Source organism: Oncorhynchus keta, unplaced genomic scaffold (genome assembly GCF_023373465.1).
Source record: "Oncorhynchus keta strain PuntledgeMale-10-30-2019 unplaced genomic scaffold, Oket_V2 Un_contig_7840_pilon_pilon, whole genome shotgun sequence".
NCBI classification, from domain to species: domain Eukaryota; kingdom Metazoa; phylum Chordata; class Actinopteri; order Salmoniformes; family Salmonidae; genus Oncorhynchus; species Oncorhynchus keta.
Genome location: NW_026289708.1, coordinates 1 through 19,123, shown reverse-complemented (window position 1 = coordinate 19,123; position 19,123 = coordinate 1). Strand labels below are relative to the sequence as shown.

General features: G+C 45.7%; 1 protein-coding gene and 1 long non-coding RNA gene across 2 annotated transcripts; both read right to left on the bottom strand.

Moving 5' to 3' along the window:
* Positions 1-2,018: 2,018 nt before the first annotated feature.
* Positions 2,019-16,402, bottom strand: LOC118383597 (caseinolytic peptidase B protein homolog; the record flags this gene model as incomplete). The annotated part of the gene is given in 9 exon segments (XM_052512018.1): positions 2,019-2,670; positions 7,830-7,934; positions 13,898-14,017; positions 14,141-14,214; positions 14,394-14,486; positions 14,489-14,549; positions 15,438-15,599; positions 16,135-16,179; positions 16,298-16,402. Coding segments are annotated over 9 exon segments (987 nt in total), but the record flags the coding sequence as incomplete, so codon positions are not given.
* LOC127926581 (uncharacterized) lies at positions 2,678-6,681 on the bottom strand. The gene is made up of 3 exons (XR_008124474.1): positions 4,566-6,681; positions 4,329-4,447; positions 2,678-3,502 (listed from the first exon to the last, which is right to left on the bottom strand). It is a non-coding gene; the product is annotated as an uncharacterized LOC127926581 (long non-coding RNA).
* Positions 16,403-19,123: the final 2,721 nt, after the last annotated feature.

Here is a 19,123-nt window from a genome sequence, read left to right as displayed (position 1 = left end):
CCACTACTCATTCCAGGGTTTTCTTTATTTAAAAAAAAACATTTTCTACATTGTAGAATAATAGTGAAGACATCAACACTATGAAATAACACATATGGAATCATGTAGTAACCAAAACAAGTGTTACCACTTTTTAAAAACAATTAGCCACCCTTTGCCTTGACAGCTTTACACTCTTGACATTCTCTCAACCAACTTCATGAGGTAGTCACCTGGAATACATTTCAATTAACAGGTCTGCCTCGTTAAAAGCTAATTTGTGGAATTTCTTTCCTTAATGCGTTTGAGCCAACCAGTTGTGTTGTGACAAGGTAGGGTTGGTATACAGAAGATAGCCCTATTTGGTAAAAGACCAAGTCCATATTATGGCAAGAACAGCTAAAATAACCAAAGAGGAGTGACAGTCCATCAATACTTTAATACAAAGGTCAGTCAATGCAGAAGATGTCAAGAACTTTGAAAGTTTCTTCAAGTGGAGTTGCAAAAACCATCAAGTGCTGTGATGAAACTGGGTCTCATGAGGACCGCCACAGGAAAGGAAGACCCAGAGTTACCTCTTCTGTGATGAAACTGGGTCTCATGAGGACCGCCACAGGAAAGGAAGACCCAGAGTTACCTCTTCTGTGCTGTGATGAAACTGGGTCTCATGAGGACCGCCACAGGAAAGGAAGACCCAGAGTTACCTCTGCTGTAGAGGATAAGTCCATTAGAGTTACCAGCCTCTGATTGCAGCCCAAATAAATGCTTCACAGAGTTCAAGTAACACACATCTCAACATCAACTGTTCAGAGGAGGCTGCGTGAATCAGGCCTTCATGGTCGAATTGCTGCAAAGAAACCAATACTGAAGGACACCAATAAGAAGAAGAGACTTGCTTGGGCCAAGAAACACGAGCGATGGATATTTTACCGGTGGAAATCTGTTGTTTGGTCTGATGAGTCCAAATTTGCGATTTTTGGTTCCAACTACCATGTCTTTGTGATTCGCAGAGTAGGTGAATGGATGATCTCTGCATGTGTGGTTCCCACCATGAAGCATGGAGGAGGAGGTGTGGTGGTCTGGGGGTGCTTTGCTGGTGACACTGTCAGTGATTTATTTAGAATTCAAGGCACATTTAACCAGCATGGCTACAACAGCATTCTGCAGTGATACGCCATAACATCTGGTTTGGGCTTAGTGGGTCTATCATTTGTTTTTCAACCGGACAATGACCCAAAACACCTCCAGGCTGAGTAAGGGCTATTTGACCAAGAAGGAGAATGATGGAGTGCTGCGTCAAGTGACCTGGCCTCCACAAATCACCCGACCCGACACAATTGAGATGGTTTGGGATGAGCTGGACTGCAGAGTGAAGGAAAAGCAGCCAACAAGTGGCAACTCCTTCAAGACTGTTGGAAAAGCATTCCAGGTGAAGCTGGTTGAGAGAATGCCAAAAGCGTGCAAAGCTGTCATCAAGGCAAACGGTGGCTAAGAATTTGAAGAATCTCAAATATATTTTGATTTGTTTAACACTTTTTTGGTTACTACATGATTCCATATGTGTTATTTCATAGTGTTGATGTCTTCACTATTATTCTACAATGTAGAAAATCATTTAAAAAAAAAGAACAACCCTTGAATCAGTAGGTGTGTCCAAACTTTAGACTGGTACTGTATGTATATATATATATATATATTGGTCTATAAAGGAACTATTGCCCTTTCCTCCAGCTTCCTCATCAACGGCTGCTCTCCAATGATGATATGGAAAGACATGGTTAATATCTGTCCTAACTGACGCTAGATAAATAGTATAAAACATGCAAATGGGTGATTTAACCCCTCAGGCTACACTGACGAGGACATGGGCTGTAGTCACTGAAGCTGCCTCAGGGAACTGATAGGGACTTGACTCATCAGTGTGTGTGTGTGTGTGTGTGTGTGTGTGTGTGTGTGTGTGTGTGTGTGTGTGTGTGTTTGTGGATACAGTATGAAGGGTAGAAGACAGCCAGTATGAGAAAGGGAGAGAGACCATGATGTGTTTCTTATGAGACGTGTTTTATTTTACATTATAAACTGGGTGGTTCGAGCCCTGAAAGCTGATCGTCTGACTGCCGTGGTATATCAGACTGTATACCATGGGTATGACAAAACAATATTTTTACTACTCTAATTACATTGACCAGTTTATAATAACAATAAGGCACCTCAGGGGTTTGTGATATATGACCAATATACCACAGCTATGGGCTGTGTCCAGGCACTCCATGTTGCGTCGTGCTTAAGAACAGCCCTTAGCCATGGTATATTGGCCATATAGCACACCTCCTTGGGCCTTATTGCTTAATTAGCTCCGTGAAAACCAACTCATGACTATGAGGTGATAGGTTATTATGAGGTGATAGGTTATTATGAGGTGATGTGACGACAGTAGACCCCAGAGTATATATACACAGTGGGTGCTGTGTGTTAGTGATCGGGGCTGAGAGGAGGGCGTATGTCCAGCGTCCGTGCTGTGCTGTCCTTCCCCACTACCTCCAGACGCAGACTGGGTACGCCCTGCTCCAGCCCTTCCTGCCCCTCGGCCCCGCCCCTGTCCTCTGAGTGGACAGACAGGCGGAGGGTACAGCCCTTTGGAAGGAGCTCCTGCTCATAGGCTGCTGCCAGTTGGTTGACCACCCTCCGCTCCACCTGGTAACACAACAAACCAGACCAGTCAGGCCTAATACTGACACAACCCTCCGCTCCACCTGGTAACACAACAAACCAGACCAGTCAGGGCCTAATACTGACACAACCCTCCACTCCACCTGGTAACACAACAAACCAGACCAGTCAGGCCTAATACTGACACAACCCTCCTCTCCACCTGGTAACACAACAAACCAGTCCAGTCAGGCCTAATACTGACACAACCCTCCACTCCACCTGGTAACACAACAAACCAGACCAGTCAGGCCTAATACTGACACAACCCTCCTCTCCACCTGGTAACACAACAAACCAGTCCAGTCAGGCCTAATACTGACACAACCCTCCACTCCACCTGGTAACACAACAAACCAGTCCAGTCAGGCCTAATACTGACACAACCCTCCACTCCACCTGGTAACACAACAAACCAGACCAGTCAGGGCCTAATACTGACACAACCCTCCTCTCCACCTGGTAACACAACAAACCAGACCAGTCAGGGCCTAATACTGACACAACCCTCCTCTCCACCTGGTAACACAACAAACCAGACCAGTCAGGGCCTAATACTGACACAACCCTCCACTCCACCTGGTAACACAACAAACCAGACCAGTCAGGCCTAATACTGACACAACCCTCCACTCCACCTGGTAACACAACAAACCAGACCAGTCAGGGCCTAATACTGACACAACCCTCCACTCCACCTGGTAACACAACAAACCAGACCAGTCAGGGCCTAATACTGACACAACCCTCCACTCCACCTGGTAACACAACAAACCAGACCAGTCAGGCCTAATACTGACACAACCCTCCACTCCACCTGGTAACACAACAAACCAGACCAGTCAGGCCTAATACTGACACAACCCTCCACTCCACCTGGTAACACAACAAACCAGACCAGTCAGGCCCTAATACTGACACAACCCTCCACTCCACCTGGTAACACAACAAACCAGACCAGTCAGGCCTAATACTGACACAACCCTCCACCACCTGGTAACACAACAAACCAGACCAGTCAGGCCTAATACTGACACAACCCTCCACTCCACCTGGTAACACAACAAACCAGACCAGTCAGGCCTAATACTGACACAACCCTCCACTCCACCTGGTAACACAACAAACCAGACCAGTCAGGCCTAATACTGACACAACCCTCCACTCCACCTGGTAACACAACAAACCAGACCAGTCAGGCCTAATACTGACACAACCCTCCACTCCACCTGGTAACACAACAAACCAGACCAGTCAGGCCTAATACTGACACAACCCTCCACTCCACCTGGTAACACAACAAACCAGACCAGTCAGGCCTAATACTGACACAACCCTCCACTCCACCTGGTAACACAACAAACCAGACCAGTCAGGCCTAATACTGACACAACCCTCCACTCCACCTGGCAACACAACAAACCAGACCAGTCAGGCCTAATACTGACACAACCCTCCACTCCACCTGGTAACACAACAAACCAGACCAGTCAGGGCCTAATACTGACACAATCCTCCACTCCACCTGGTAACACAACAAACCAGACCAGTCAGGCCTAATACTGACGCAACCCTCCACTCCACCTGGTAAAAGAACAAACCAGACCAGTCAGGCCTAATACTGACACAACCCTCCACTCCACCTGGTAACACAACAAACCAGACCAGTCAGGGCCTAATACTGACACAACCCTCCACTCCACCTGGTAACACAACAAACCAGACCAGTCAGGCCTAATACTGACACAACCCTCCACTCCACCTGGTAACACAACAAACCAGACCAGTCAGGCCTAATACTGACACAACCCTCCACTCCACCTGGTAACACAACAAACCAGACCAGTCAGGCATAATACTGACACAACCCTCCACTCCACCTGGTAACACAACAAACCAGACCAGTCAGGGCCTAATACTGACACAACCCTCCACTCCACCTGGTAACACAACAAACCAGACCAGTCAGGCCTAATACTGACACAACCCTCCACTCCACCTGGTAACACAACAAACCAGACCAGTCAGGGCCTAATACTGACACAACCCTCCACTCCACCTGGTAACACAACAAACCAGACCAGTCAGGCCTAATACTGACACAACCCTCCACTCCACCTGGTAACACAACAAACCAGACCAGTCAGGCCTAATACTGACACAACCCTCCACTCCACCTGGTAACACAACAAACCAGACCAGTCAGGCCTAATACTGACACAACCCTCCACTCCACCTGGTAACACAACAAACCAGACCAGTCAGGCCTAATACTGACACAACCCTCCACTCCACCTGGTAACACAACAAACCAGACCAGTCAGGCCTAATACTGACACAACCCTCCACTCCACCTGGTAACACAACAAACCAGACCAGTCAGGCCTAATACTGACACAACCCTCCACTCCACCTGGTAACACAACAAACCAGACCAGTCAGGCCCTAATACTGACACAACCCTCCGCTCCACCTGGTAACACAACAAACCAGACCAGTCAGGCCCTAATACTGACACAACCCTCCACTCCACCTGGTAACACAACAAACCAGACCAGTCAGGCCCTAATACTGACACAACCCTCCACTCCACCTGGTAACACAACAAACCAGACCAGTCAGGCCTAATACTGACACAACCCTCCACTCCACCTGGTAACACAACAAACCAGACCAGTCAGGCCTAATACTGACACAACCCTCCACTCCACCTGGTAACACAACAAACCAGACCAGTCAGGCCTAATACTGACACAACCCTCCACTCCACCTGGTAACACAACAAACCAGACCAGTCAGGCCTAATACTGACACAACCCTCCACTCCACCTGGTAACACAACAAACCAGACCAGTCAGGCCCTAATACTGACACAACCCTCCACTCCACCTGGTAACACAACAAACCAGACCAGTCAGGCCTAATACTGACACAACCCTCCACTCCACCTGGTAACACAACAAACCAGACCAGTCAGGCCTAATACTGACACAACCCTCCACTCCACCTGGTAACACAACAAACCAGACCAGTCAGGCCTAATACTGACACAACCCTCCACTCCACCTGGTAACACAACAAACCAGACCAGTCAGGCCTAATACTGACACAACCCTCCACTCCACCTGGTAACACAACAAACCAGACCAGTCAGGCCCTAATACTGACACAACCCTCCACTCCACCTGGTAACACAACAAACCAGACCAGTCAGGCCTAATACTGACACAACCCTCCACTCCACCTGGTAACACAACAAACCAGACCAGTCAGGCCTAATACTGACACAACCCTCCACTCCACCTGGTAACACAACAAACCAGACCAGTCAGGCCTAATACTGACACAACCCTCCACTCCACCTGGTAACACAACAAACCAGACCAGTCAGGCCTAATACTGACACAACCCTCCACTCCACCTGGTAACACAACAAACCAGACCAGTCAGGCCCTAATACTGACACAACCCTCCACTCCACCTGGTAACACAACAAACCAGACCAGTCAGGCCTAATACTGACACAACCCTCCACTCCACCTGGTAACACAACAAACCAGACCAGTCAGGCCTAATACTGACACAACCCTCCGCTCCACCTGGTAACACAACAAACCAGACCAGTCAGGCCTAATACTGACACAACCCTCCACTCCACCTGGTAACACAACAAACCAGACCAGTCAGGCCTAATACTGACACAACCCTCCACTCCACCTGGTAACACAACAAACCAGACCAGTCAGGCCTAATACTGACACAACCCTCCACTCCACCTGGTAACACAACAAACCAGACCAGTCAGGGCCTAATACTGACACAACCCTCCTCTCCACCTGGTAACACAACAAACCAGACCAGTCAGGGCCTAATACTGACACAACCCTCCTCTCCACCTGGTAACACAACAAACCAGACCAGTCAGGGCCTAATACTGACACACAAGCTCAACTCAAAACCAGTGCGACCTGTGTTTGATTCAACAACTGAACGGGGTTGAAAATGTTTACCTGACAGCTGAACAGGTTCAATATTAACCAGATGACGAACAGAGAATATACAGAAGTCCTAGTAAAGTATTTCTTTAGAAAAGCAGGGTATTTCTGACAATTGGACCATAATTGTTACCTATTAAAATGTCCAATGTAGCTGTTTTTATCTCAACATCAAATCATTTCTGGGTAACAATGAAAGGACTTTACTGTAATTGTTTTCTAATAAAATGGTTAAAAAAATAACCGAATTAGCTTCTTAGCAAAGAGCAATTTCTCAAGCAATCATTTTTCTAGGACTGTCTGGGAGTGGTCAGAGTGAGGGGTCTAATTGGATGAGCTTAATAGGGAGGGATATGCAACATGAAAACTTGCTGTTACTGGCAGAGGTTTTGAAACTCTCTCTGTTGTTATTGGTCCATTAACTTTTACCATCTGGTGAGGTCACCAATCAGGCCAAAACAGGAATTCCAGCCTGTTTATATATAAAATGTTTTCCTGCACTGGGCTTTGAAGGAAGCGTGTACAAGGAGAGTCCTTCACCTGGGCAGAAAGGGTTTTCTAAGTTTCACAACCTCAGTGTGGGGGAAACACACACACACACACACACACACACACACACACACACACACACACACACACACACACACACACACACACACACACACACACACACACACACACACACAGAACAATCAATCTGGGCCTCCAACTCTCCTGATGTAGACAGTAAGGAAACAGAGGGGGAGACAGATAGGTGGGAGAGTTCTGCACGGACTCTTTTTGTTAGTTGAAGCAGATACATTCACTGTGTGTACCTGTAAGTGTGTGTGTACCTGTAAGTGTGTGTGTACCTGTAAAAGTGTGTACCTGTAAAAGTGTGTGTACCTGTAAAAGTGTGTGTACCTGTAAGTGTGTGTGTACCTGTAAGTGTGTGTGTACCTGTAAGTGTGTGTGTACCTGTAAGTGTGTGTGTACCTGTAAGTGTGTGTGTACCTGTAAGTGTGTGTGTACCTGTAAGTGTGTGTGTACCTGTAAGTGTCTGTACCTGTAAGTGTCTGTACCTGTAAGTGTCTGTACCTGTAAGTGTCTGTACCTGTAAGTGTCTGTACCTGTAAGTGTCTGTGTGTGTACCTGTAAGTGTGTGTGTACCTCATGTTTGATGGAACGGGCTCCGTAGTGCAGGTTGTAACCTCCAGCCAGCAGGTCCAGAACAGGGCGGTCCCAGAGCAGAGTGATGTCATGCCTCTGCTTCGCCTAACGAGGGGGAAAGAAAGAGAGAAAGAGAGAACATAAAATTCAACATACCAATTAGGATCTGGCTAAAAATATTTGAATCAGTCATAGAGCCCATTGCCCTTTATGGTTGTGAGGTCTGGGGTCCGCTCACCAACCAAGACTTCACAAAATGGGACAAACACCAAATTGAGACTCTGCATGCAGAATTCTGCAAAAATATCCCCCGTGTACAACGTAGAACACCAAATAATGCATGCAGAGTAGAATAAGTCCGATACCCACTAATTATCAAAATCAGAAAAGAGCCGTTTAATTCTACAACAACCTAAAAGGAAGCGATTCCCAAACCTTCTATAACAAAGCCATCGCCTACAGAGAAATTAACCTGGAGAAGAGTCCCCTAAGCAAGCTGGTGCTGGGGCTCTGTTCACAAACACAAACATACCCTACAGAGCCCCAGGACAGTAACACAATTAGACCCAACCAAATCATGAGAAAACAAAAAAGATAATTACTTGACACATTGAAAAGAATTAACAAAAACAGAGCAAACTAGAATGCTTTTTGGCCCTAAACAGAGAGTACACAGTGGTAGAATACCTGACCACTGTGACTGACCCTAAACAGAGAGTACATAGTGGTAGAATACCTGACCACTGTGACTGACCCTAAACAGAGAGTACACAGTGGCAGAATACCTGACCACTGTGACTGACCCAAAATTAAGGAAAGCTTTGACTATGTACAGACTTAGGGAGCATAGCCTTGCTATTGAGAAAGGCCGCCGTAGGCTGACATGGCTCTCAAGAGAAGACAGGCTATGTGCTCACTGCCCACAAAATGAGGTGGAAACTGAGCTGCACTTCCTAACCTCCTGCCCAATGTATGACCATATTAGAGACACATATTTTCCTCAGATTACACAGATCCAAAGAATTACAAAACAAATCCAATTTTGATAAACTCCCATGTCTACTGGGTGAAATATCACAGCAGCAAGATTTGTGACCTGTTGCCACAAGAAAAGGGCAACCAGTGAAGAACAAACACCATTGTAAATACAACCCATATTTATGCTTATTTATTTTCCCTTGTGTACCCTTAACGATTTGTACATCGTTGCAACACTGTATATATACGCAATATGACATTTGTAATGTTTTTATTGTTTTGACATTTCTGCATGTGTAATGTTTGTTTATTTCACTTTTGTATATTATCTACCTCATTTGCTTTGGCAATGTTAACACGTTCCCATGCCAAGAAAGCCAATTAAGAGAGAGCGAGAGACAGAGAGGAGGTAGAGAGCGAGAGACAGAGAGAGGAGGTAGAGAGAGAGAGCAAGAGGGAGAGACAGAAGAGGTAGAGAGAGAGCAAGAGGGAGAGACAGAAGAGGTAGAGAGAGCGAGAGACAGAGGAGGTAGAGAGAGAGAGCGAGAGGTAGAGAGAGGAGGTAGAGAGAGAGAGACAGAGAGGAGGTAGAGAGAGCGAGCGAGAGACAGAGAGAGAGAGCGAGAGACAGAGAGGGAGGTAGAGAGCGAGAGACAGAGAGAGGTAGAGAGAGAGCGAGAGACAGAGAGGAGGTAGAGAGCGAGAGACAGAGAGAGGAGGTAGAGAGCGAGAGACAGAGAGAGGTAGAGAGAGAGCGAGAGACAGAGAGGGTAGAGAGAGAGCGAGAGACAGAGAGGAGGTAGAGAGCGAGAGACAGAGAGAGGAGGTAGAGAGAGAGCGAGAGACAGAGAGGGAGGTAGAGAGAGAGCGAGAGACAGAGAGGAGGTAGAGAGAGAGCGAGAGACAGAGAGGAGGTAGAGAGAGAGAGCGAGAGGTAGAGAGAGAGCGAGAGACAGAGAGATGAGGTAGAGAGAGAGCGAGAGACAGAGAGGAGGTAGAGAGAGAGAGCGAGAGACAGAGAGAGGAGGTAGAGAGAGAGGTCAGGGTGACAGTGAACCACAGCACTATAATGGGAGATGGGTGTCATTTCTCCCCGTGTTATAGAACAACAATAAGCATCCTGTGCTAATGCACATGGACCTGATTCATCAACCGAGTCAAAGTTGCAAAATGTCACTTTTTTGGGGCGACTTGACCAAATTCACATAGAAAAGTGAGTTATAGATCTGTCATTCTCATTGAAAGCAAGTCTAAGAAGCAGTAGATCTGTTCTATGTTCTCTATTTCTATGTCTTTTACGCTCGATTTTGTACACCAGCTTCAAACAGCTAAACACACAATATTTGGGGTTATGAAAAATATATTTTACAGCGGTTTAGATGAGAAAATTATTCTCTACATGAACTGAAATTAGGCCAACTATTAGAATTTTAGCAACCAGGAAATGGCGGAGCGATATCTGCACAGTGCATCTTTAACACGACAAGCATTTCTTAATTAACATTAACATCTCTGACCCAATAGAGTCGGATGAAGAAGTTACCATTGATCTGAGGTCAGCTTGGTACTTTTCTCTGGATGGTTAAGGTTAGGATTTTAGAAGGCTAAACTGATCCTAGGTCTGTGCATAAGGTCAACTTCTACCCAAGGAGCCATAGCTAGCTAAATCCTTTTGGAGTTACTGCAATAACAACTGCTATTGTCAACCTTCATCACATCACCGGAGGCACACACACACACACACACACACACACACACACACACACACACACACACACACACACACACACACACACACACACACACACACACACACACACACACACACACACACACACACACACACACACACACACACACACACACACACACACACACACACACACACACACCCTGAGGCAGAGTTGGCTGACAGAAACAGAGTGATATTGATATTTAAATATTTATGAAAGTTCATGTGATGTTAAACACTACAATCAGATCAGAGCAGCCAGGGACAGCAGCGTTTATTGATCTGAGTGAGTCTCTCTGGTAAATAAAAACACCCGTATGGTGAGTACAAATACTACACAACACACGGCCCATAATACTACACAACACACGGTCCATAATACTACACAACACACGGTCCATAATACTACACAACACACGGTCCATAATACTACACAACACGCGGTCCATAATACTACACAACACACGGTCCATAATACTACACAACACGCGGTCCATAATACTACACAACACACGGTCCATAATACTACACAACACACGGTCCATAATACTACACAACACACGGTCCATAATACTACACAACACACGGTCCATAATACTACACAACACGCGGTCCATAATACTACACAACACACGGTCCATAATACTACACAACACACGGTCCATAATACTACACAACACACGGTCCATAATACTACACAACACACGGTCCATAATACTACACAACACACGGTCCATAATACTACACAACACGCGGTCCATAATACTACACAACACGCGGTCCATAATACTACACAACACGCGGTCCATAATACTACACAACACGCGGTCCATAATACTACACAACACGCGGTCCATAATACTACACAACACGCGGTCCATAATACTACACAACACGCGGTCCATAATACTACACAACACGCGGTCCATAATACTACACAACACGCGGTCCATAATACTACACAACACGCGGTCCATAATACTACACAACACGCGGTCCATAATACTACACAACACGCGGTCCATAATACTACACAACACGCGGTCCATAATACTACACAACACGCGGTCCATAATACTACACACACGCGGTCCATAATACTACACAACACGCGGTCCATAATACTACACAACACGCGGTCCATAATACTACACAACACACGGTCCATAATACTACACAACACACGGTCCATAATACTACACAACACGCGGTCCATAATACTACACAACACGCGGTCCATAATACTACACAACACGCGGTCCATAATACTACACAACACGCGGCCCATAATACTACACAACACGCGGTCCATAATACTACACAACACGCGGTCCATAATACTACACAACACGCGGTCCATAATACTACACAACACGCGGTCCATAATACTACACAACACGCGGTCCATAATACTACACAACACGCGGTCCATAATACTACACAACACGCGGTCCATAATACTACACAACACGCGGTCCATAATACTACACAACACGCGGTCCATAATACTACACAACACACGGTCCATAATACTACACAACACGCGGTCCATAATACTACACAACACGCGGTCCATAATACTACACAACACGTGGTCCATAATACTACACAACACGCGGTCCATAATACTACACAACACGCGGTCCATAATACTACACAACACGCGGTCCATAATACTACACAACACGCGGTCCATAATACTACACAACACGCGGTCCATAATACTACACAACACGCGGTCCATAATACTACACAACACGTGGTCCATAATACTACACAACACGTGGTCCATAATACTACACAACACGCGGTCCATAATACTACACAACACGCGGTCCATAATACTACACAACACGCGGTCCATAATACTACACAACACGCGGTCCATAATACTACACAACACGCGGTCCATAATACTACACAACACGCGGTCCATAATACTACACAACACGCGGTCCATAATACTACACAACACGTGGTCCATAATACTACACAACACGCGGTCCATAATACCACACGGTCCATAATACTACACAACACGCGGTCCATAATACCACACGGTCCATAATACTACACAACACGCGGTCCATAATACTACACAACACGCGGTCCATAATACTACACAACACGCGGTCCATAATACTACACAACACGTGGTCCATAATACTACACAACACGCGGTCCATAATACTACACAACACGCGGTCCATAATACTACACAACACGCGGTCCATAATACTACACAACACGCGGTCCATAATACTACACAGCACGCGGTCCATAATACTACACAGCACGCGGTCCATAATACTACACAACACGCGTCCATAATAATACACAACACGCGGTCCATAATACTACACAACACGCGGTCCATAATACTACACAACACGCGGTCCATAATACTACACAACACGCGGTCCATAATACTACACAACACGCGGTCCATAATACTACACAACACGCGGTCCATAATACTACACAACACGCGGTCCATAATACTACACAACACGCGGTCCATAATACTACACAACACGCGGTCCATAATACTACACAACACGCGGTCCATAATACTACACAACACGCGGTCCATAATACTACACAACACGCGGTCCATAATACTACACAACACGCGTCCATAATACTACACAACACGCGGTCCATAATACTACACAACACGCGGTCCATAATACTACACAACACGCGGTCCATAATACTACACAGCACGCGGTCCATAATACTACACAGCACGCGGTCCATAATACTACACAGCACGCGGTCCATAATACTACACAACACGCGGTCCATAATACTACACAACACGCGGTCCATAATACTACACAACACGCGGCCCATAATACTACACAACACGCGGCCCATAATACTACACAACACGCGGTCCATAATACTACACAACACGCGGTCCATAATACTACACAACACGCGGTCCATAATACTACACAACACGCGGTTCATAATACTACACAACACGCGGTCCATAATACTACACAACACGCGGTCCATAATACTACACAACACGCGGTCCATAATACTACACAACACGCGTCCATAATACTACACAACACGCGGTCCATAATACTACACAACACGCGGTCCATAATACTACACAACACGCGGTCCATAATACTACACAGCACGCGGTCCATAATACTACACAACACGCGGTCCATAATACTACACAACACACGGTCCATAATACTACACAACACGTGGTCCATAATACTACACAACATGCGGTCCATAATACTACGCAATAGCAAACTCACACAACCAACCCACCCACCCACCCACCCACCCACCCACACACCCACACACACACACACACACACACAGTTACCTTCTTGGCCCAGAAGTTGAGCTCTTTGCTGACAAGCTGCTGTAGTTCAGAGGGGCAGAACGGCAGGAAGTAGACAATCTCATTGATCCGCCCCAGAAACTCATCCCTCCGGAAATGGGCCTGGGGAGGAAACAATGAATTCACCAATAAGAGCATTTCAGAATAGTGGCTCAACCAATCTGTGGTATGTGTGTCAGCGAGATGCTGTGATGTAGGTATATGATGAGGGTGTGGGGCGTTTACCTTCAGAATAGGGCGAATTACAGCGTCCTTAAACTGCCTGGAGATGGTGACATCATCCCTCTTCTGAACATCGTCTGGAGAAAAGGAGCAGTTAACTAACTACCTGTTGGTCTATAGCGTGTGTCTGTGTGTGTGTGTGTCTGTGTGTGTGTGTGTCTGTGTGTGTGTCTGTGTCTGTGTGTGTGTGTGTGTGTGTGTCTGTCTGTGTGTGTGTCTGTCTGTCTGTCTGTCTGTGTGTGTGTGTGTGTCTCACCCAGGTTGTCGGCCAGTTTCCTGCGGCTGAGCTCCTGGGCCTCCTGGCGGAGCTGCAATGCATGCTGAGCGATGTCGTCACTGGCCACGTTCGAGTCATGATGAAGATGGCGTCCTTACACTCAATGGTCTTCCCCTTCCCATCTGTAAGACGGCCCTGAGAGAGAGAGAGAGAGAGAGAGAGACAGAGACAGAGACAGAGACAGAGAGACAGAGACAGAGAGAGAGAGAGAGAGAGAGAGAGAGAGACAGAGACAGAGACAGAGACAGAGACAGAGACAGAGACAGAGACAGAGACAGAGACAGAGACAGAGAGAGAGAGAGAGAGAGAGAGAGAGAGAGAGAGAGAGAGAGAGACAGAGAGAGACAGAGAGAGACAGAGAGAGAGACAGAGAGACAGAGAGAGAGACAGAGAGAGAGACAGAGAGAGAGACAGAGAGAGAGACAGAGAGAGAGACAGAGAGAGAGACAGAGAGAGAGACAGGGAGAGAGACAGGGAGAGAGACAGGGAGAGAGACAGAGAGAGAGACAGAGAGAGAGAGAGAGAGAGAGAGAGAGACAGAGAGAGAGAGAGAGAGACAGGGAGAGAGACAGGGAGAGAGACAGGGAGAGAGACAGAGAGAGAGACAGAGAGAGAGACAGAGAGAGAGAGAGACAGAGAGAGAGAGAGAGAGACAGAGAGAGAGACAGAGAGAGACAGAGAGAGACAGAGAGAGAGACAGAGAGAGAGACAGAGAGAGAGAGAGAGAGAGACAGAGAGAGACAGAGAGAGAGAGAGAGACAGAGAGAGAGAGAGAGAGAGAGAGACAGAGAGAGAGACAGAGAGAGAGACAGAGAGAGAGACAGAGAGAGAGACAGAGAGAGAGACAGAGAGAGAGACAGAGAGAGAGACAGAGAGAGACAGAGAGAGACAGAGAGAGAGAGAGACAGAGAGAGAGACTCAAAGATCTAGAAAAGTGACACAGTAGAACCTGTGATTTTGTACGGTTAAAAAAAACGTTCTGTGTGTGTGTGTGTGTGTGTGTGTGTGTGTGTGTGTGTGTACCTCATCGAACAGCTGTAGCATGATGGTCAGTACGTCTGGATGGGCCTTGTCCACCTCGTCAAATAGAACCACGGCATTGGGATACGCCTTCAACTGTTTAGTCAGCTGACCTCCCTCTTCATGACCAACATAACCTGGAGGAGAACCTATGAATTTAGCCACCTAGACAGAGAGAGAGAAAGAGACATAAAGAGAGGTGGAGAGAGGTGGGGAGCAAGGTAGAGAGATTGTGAGAGAGGGAGGAGAGATTGACGGCGAGAGATGGCAGAGAGAAAGAGATGAAAAGGTAGAAATTGAGAGAGAATTATGATAACAGGTAGATGAACCTATTGAACTGAAGATGACGTCAGATGACTCCTTCCTCTGATACAAACACAATGTTTTGGGGCCGTATGGGAAGAGTGAGAGTTCTCTCCTTCAGAGAACATCGCTATGTGTTTCTGTGGGAACCTAGACACATCTCTTTGAATTGATTGTGGGCGATGAGAGGTTAGACAAAGCCCAAGGTCACTCAGTCAACACAGGGTTAAACTGTTCATGACAGAGACTGGGAAGCTGGTCCAAACGATGGCAGTAGATGATCCAGACAAGCCCTCGGCCACAGTAGAATAGTGTATCCCAGCCTGAGGACATTCCTGGCTGTGGGAACATGAAGTCTCTTCCTGGTTGTGGGAAAGTGTTATTGATGATGTCATACCTCGTGCTTCTCCTGGAACTCGGACATGTCCATGCGGATGAATCCCTGAGAGAAGAAGGGGCGTGGTTAATGAGCAGTAATGACACACGGGTACCATAGTATGATCAGTTTTGCTGATACCATGTGATTTCAGCTTGGCTGTGTGAACGTGTGTGACTGTAACCTTTTTCAGGTCCTTGTGCATATAACGAGCCACCTGTTTGGCCAGCTCAGTCTTACCTGTGGGAAGAGGAGAACAGTAACCAATCAGAGTGCAGTATGGACAGAGCTTTGAATGTCAATGGTCTGACGAGAATCCACTGCCCAACCAAGCCTCTGAAAATTCTAAAGATTATCTCACATGAAGCTCTCAACATTGTAATGATGATCTGGGTGGAATCTCAGGTAGATCTCTGATCTGCTGATTGGCTATGAGTTGTTGTCCCTGCTATCTGATTGGTGGATCAATAACGAGGAGGGTTGGTTGATGATGGTTTTGGAATCACTCAATCTCAAGCAGTAAAATATTCCTCTTATAAATATTCATCTCCATATAGACGGTCTGTGTGTATTATCTCCATATAGACAGTCTGTGTGTATTATCTCCATATAGACGGTCTGTGTGTATTATCTCCACATAGACAGTCTGTGTGTATTATCTCCACATAGACAGTCTGTGTGTATTATCTCCATATAGACAGTCTGTGTGTATTATCTCCATATAGACAGTCTGTGTATTATCTCCATATAGACAGTCTGTGTGTATTATCTCCATATAGACAGTCTGTGTGTATTATCTCCATATAGACAGTCTGTGTGTATTATCTCCATATAGACAGTCTGTGTGTATTATCTCCATATAGACAGTCTGTGTGTATTATACCCATATAGACAGTCTGTGTGTATTATACCCATATAGACAGTCTGTGTGTATTATCTCCATATAGACAGTCTGTGTGTATTATCTCCATATACACAGTCTGTGTGTATTATACCCATATAGACAGTCTGTGTGTATTATCTCCATATAGACAGTCTGTGTGTATTATCTCCATATAGACAGTCTGTGTGTATTATCTCCATATAGACAGTCTGTGTGTATTATCTCCATATAGACAGTCTGTGTATTATACCCATATAGACGGTCTGTGTGTATTATCTCCATATAGACAGTCTGTGTGTATTATCTCCATATAGACAGTCTGTGTGTATTATCTCCATATAGACAGTCTGTGTGTATTATACCCATATAGACAGTCTGTGTGTATTATACCCATATAGACAGTCTGTGTGTATTATCTCCATATAGACAGTCTGTGTGTATTATCTCCATATAGACAGTCTGTGTGTATTATCTCCATATAGACAGTCTGTGTGTATTATCTCCATATAGACGGTCTGTGTGTATTATCTCCATATAGACGGTCTGTGTGTATTATCTCCATATAGACAGTCTGTGTGTATTATCTCCATATAGACAGTCTGTGTGTATTATCTCCATATAGACAGTCTGTGTGTATTATCTCCATATAGACAGTCTGTGTGTATTATACCCATATAGACAGTCTGTGTGTATTATACCCATATAGACAGTCTGTGTGTATTATCTCCATATAGACAGTCTGTGTGTATTATCTCCATATAGACGGTCTGTGTGTATTATCTCCATATAGACGGTCTGTGTGTATTATCTCCATATAGACAGTCTGTGTGTATTATCTCCATATAGACAGTCTGTGTGTATTATCTCCATATAGACGGTCTGTGTGTATTATCTCCATATAGACGGTCTGTGTGTATTATCTCCATATAGACGGTCTGTGTGTATTATCTCCATATAGACAGTCTGTGTGTATTATCTCCACATAGACAGTCTGTGTGTATTATCTCCATATAGACAGTCTGTGTGTATTATCTCCATATAGACGGTCTGTGTGTATTATCTCCATATAGACAGTCTGTCTGTATTATCTCCATATAAACAGTCTGTGTGTATTTACCCAGAACCATTGCTGCTGACTCTGTGTGTGTGTGTGAGAGTGTATGAGTGTGTGTGTGTGAGTATGTTTGAGTGAGTGTGTGTGTGTGAGAGTGTATGAGAGTGTGTGTGTGTGTGTGTGTGAGTGTATGAGTGTGTGTGTGAGTATGTTTGAATGAGTGTGTGTGTGTGTGTGTGTGTGTGTGTGAGAGAGTATGAGTGTGTGTGTGAGTATGTTTGAATGAGTGTATGAGAGTGTATGATGTGTGTGTGAGTATGTTTGGAGTGTGTGTGTGTGTGTGTGTGTGTGTGTGTGTGTGAGTGTATGAGAGTGTGTGTGTGTGTGTGTGTGTGTGTGAGTGTGTGTGTGTGTGTGTGTGTGTGTGTGTGTGTGAGTGTATGAGAGTGTGTGTGTGTGTGTGTGTGTGTGTGTGTGTGTGTGTGTGTGTGTGTGTGTGTGTGTGTGTGTGTGTGTGTGTGTGTGTGTGTGTGTGTGTGTGTGAGTGTATGAGAGTGTGTGTGTGTGTGTGTGTGAGAGTGTATGAGTGTGTGTGTGAGTATGTTTGAATGAGTGTATGAGAGTGTATGAGTGTGTGTGTGAGTATGTTTGAGTGTGTGTGTGTGTGTGTGTGTGTGTGTGTGTGTGTGTGTGAGTGTATGAGAGTGTGTGTGTGTGTGTGTGTGTGTGTGTGTGTGTGTGTGTGTGTGTGTGTGTGTGTGTGTGTGTGTGTGTGTGTGTGTGTGAGTAGTTCTATAGGGCCGTGGTTGGGTCAGAGAGCTCAGTAGAGGTCAAGTGTGCAGTCGTAGCGTAGTTGCCAGATCGGTTTGTAAATGGCATGTCAACCAACGTCAGAGGAGTAGGCTAAAAGCACAAACAGATGATTTTGTAGGCTACTTATGATGTAATTGTAGGCTACCTATTATCATTGGATATCCATTCATGCTTTTGTACACACTGTTGATATTTGAAAATTGACCAATGACATCATGCCACAGCCAGCCATGATTACAATCACCTGTGTGTGTCCAATG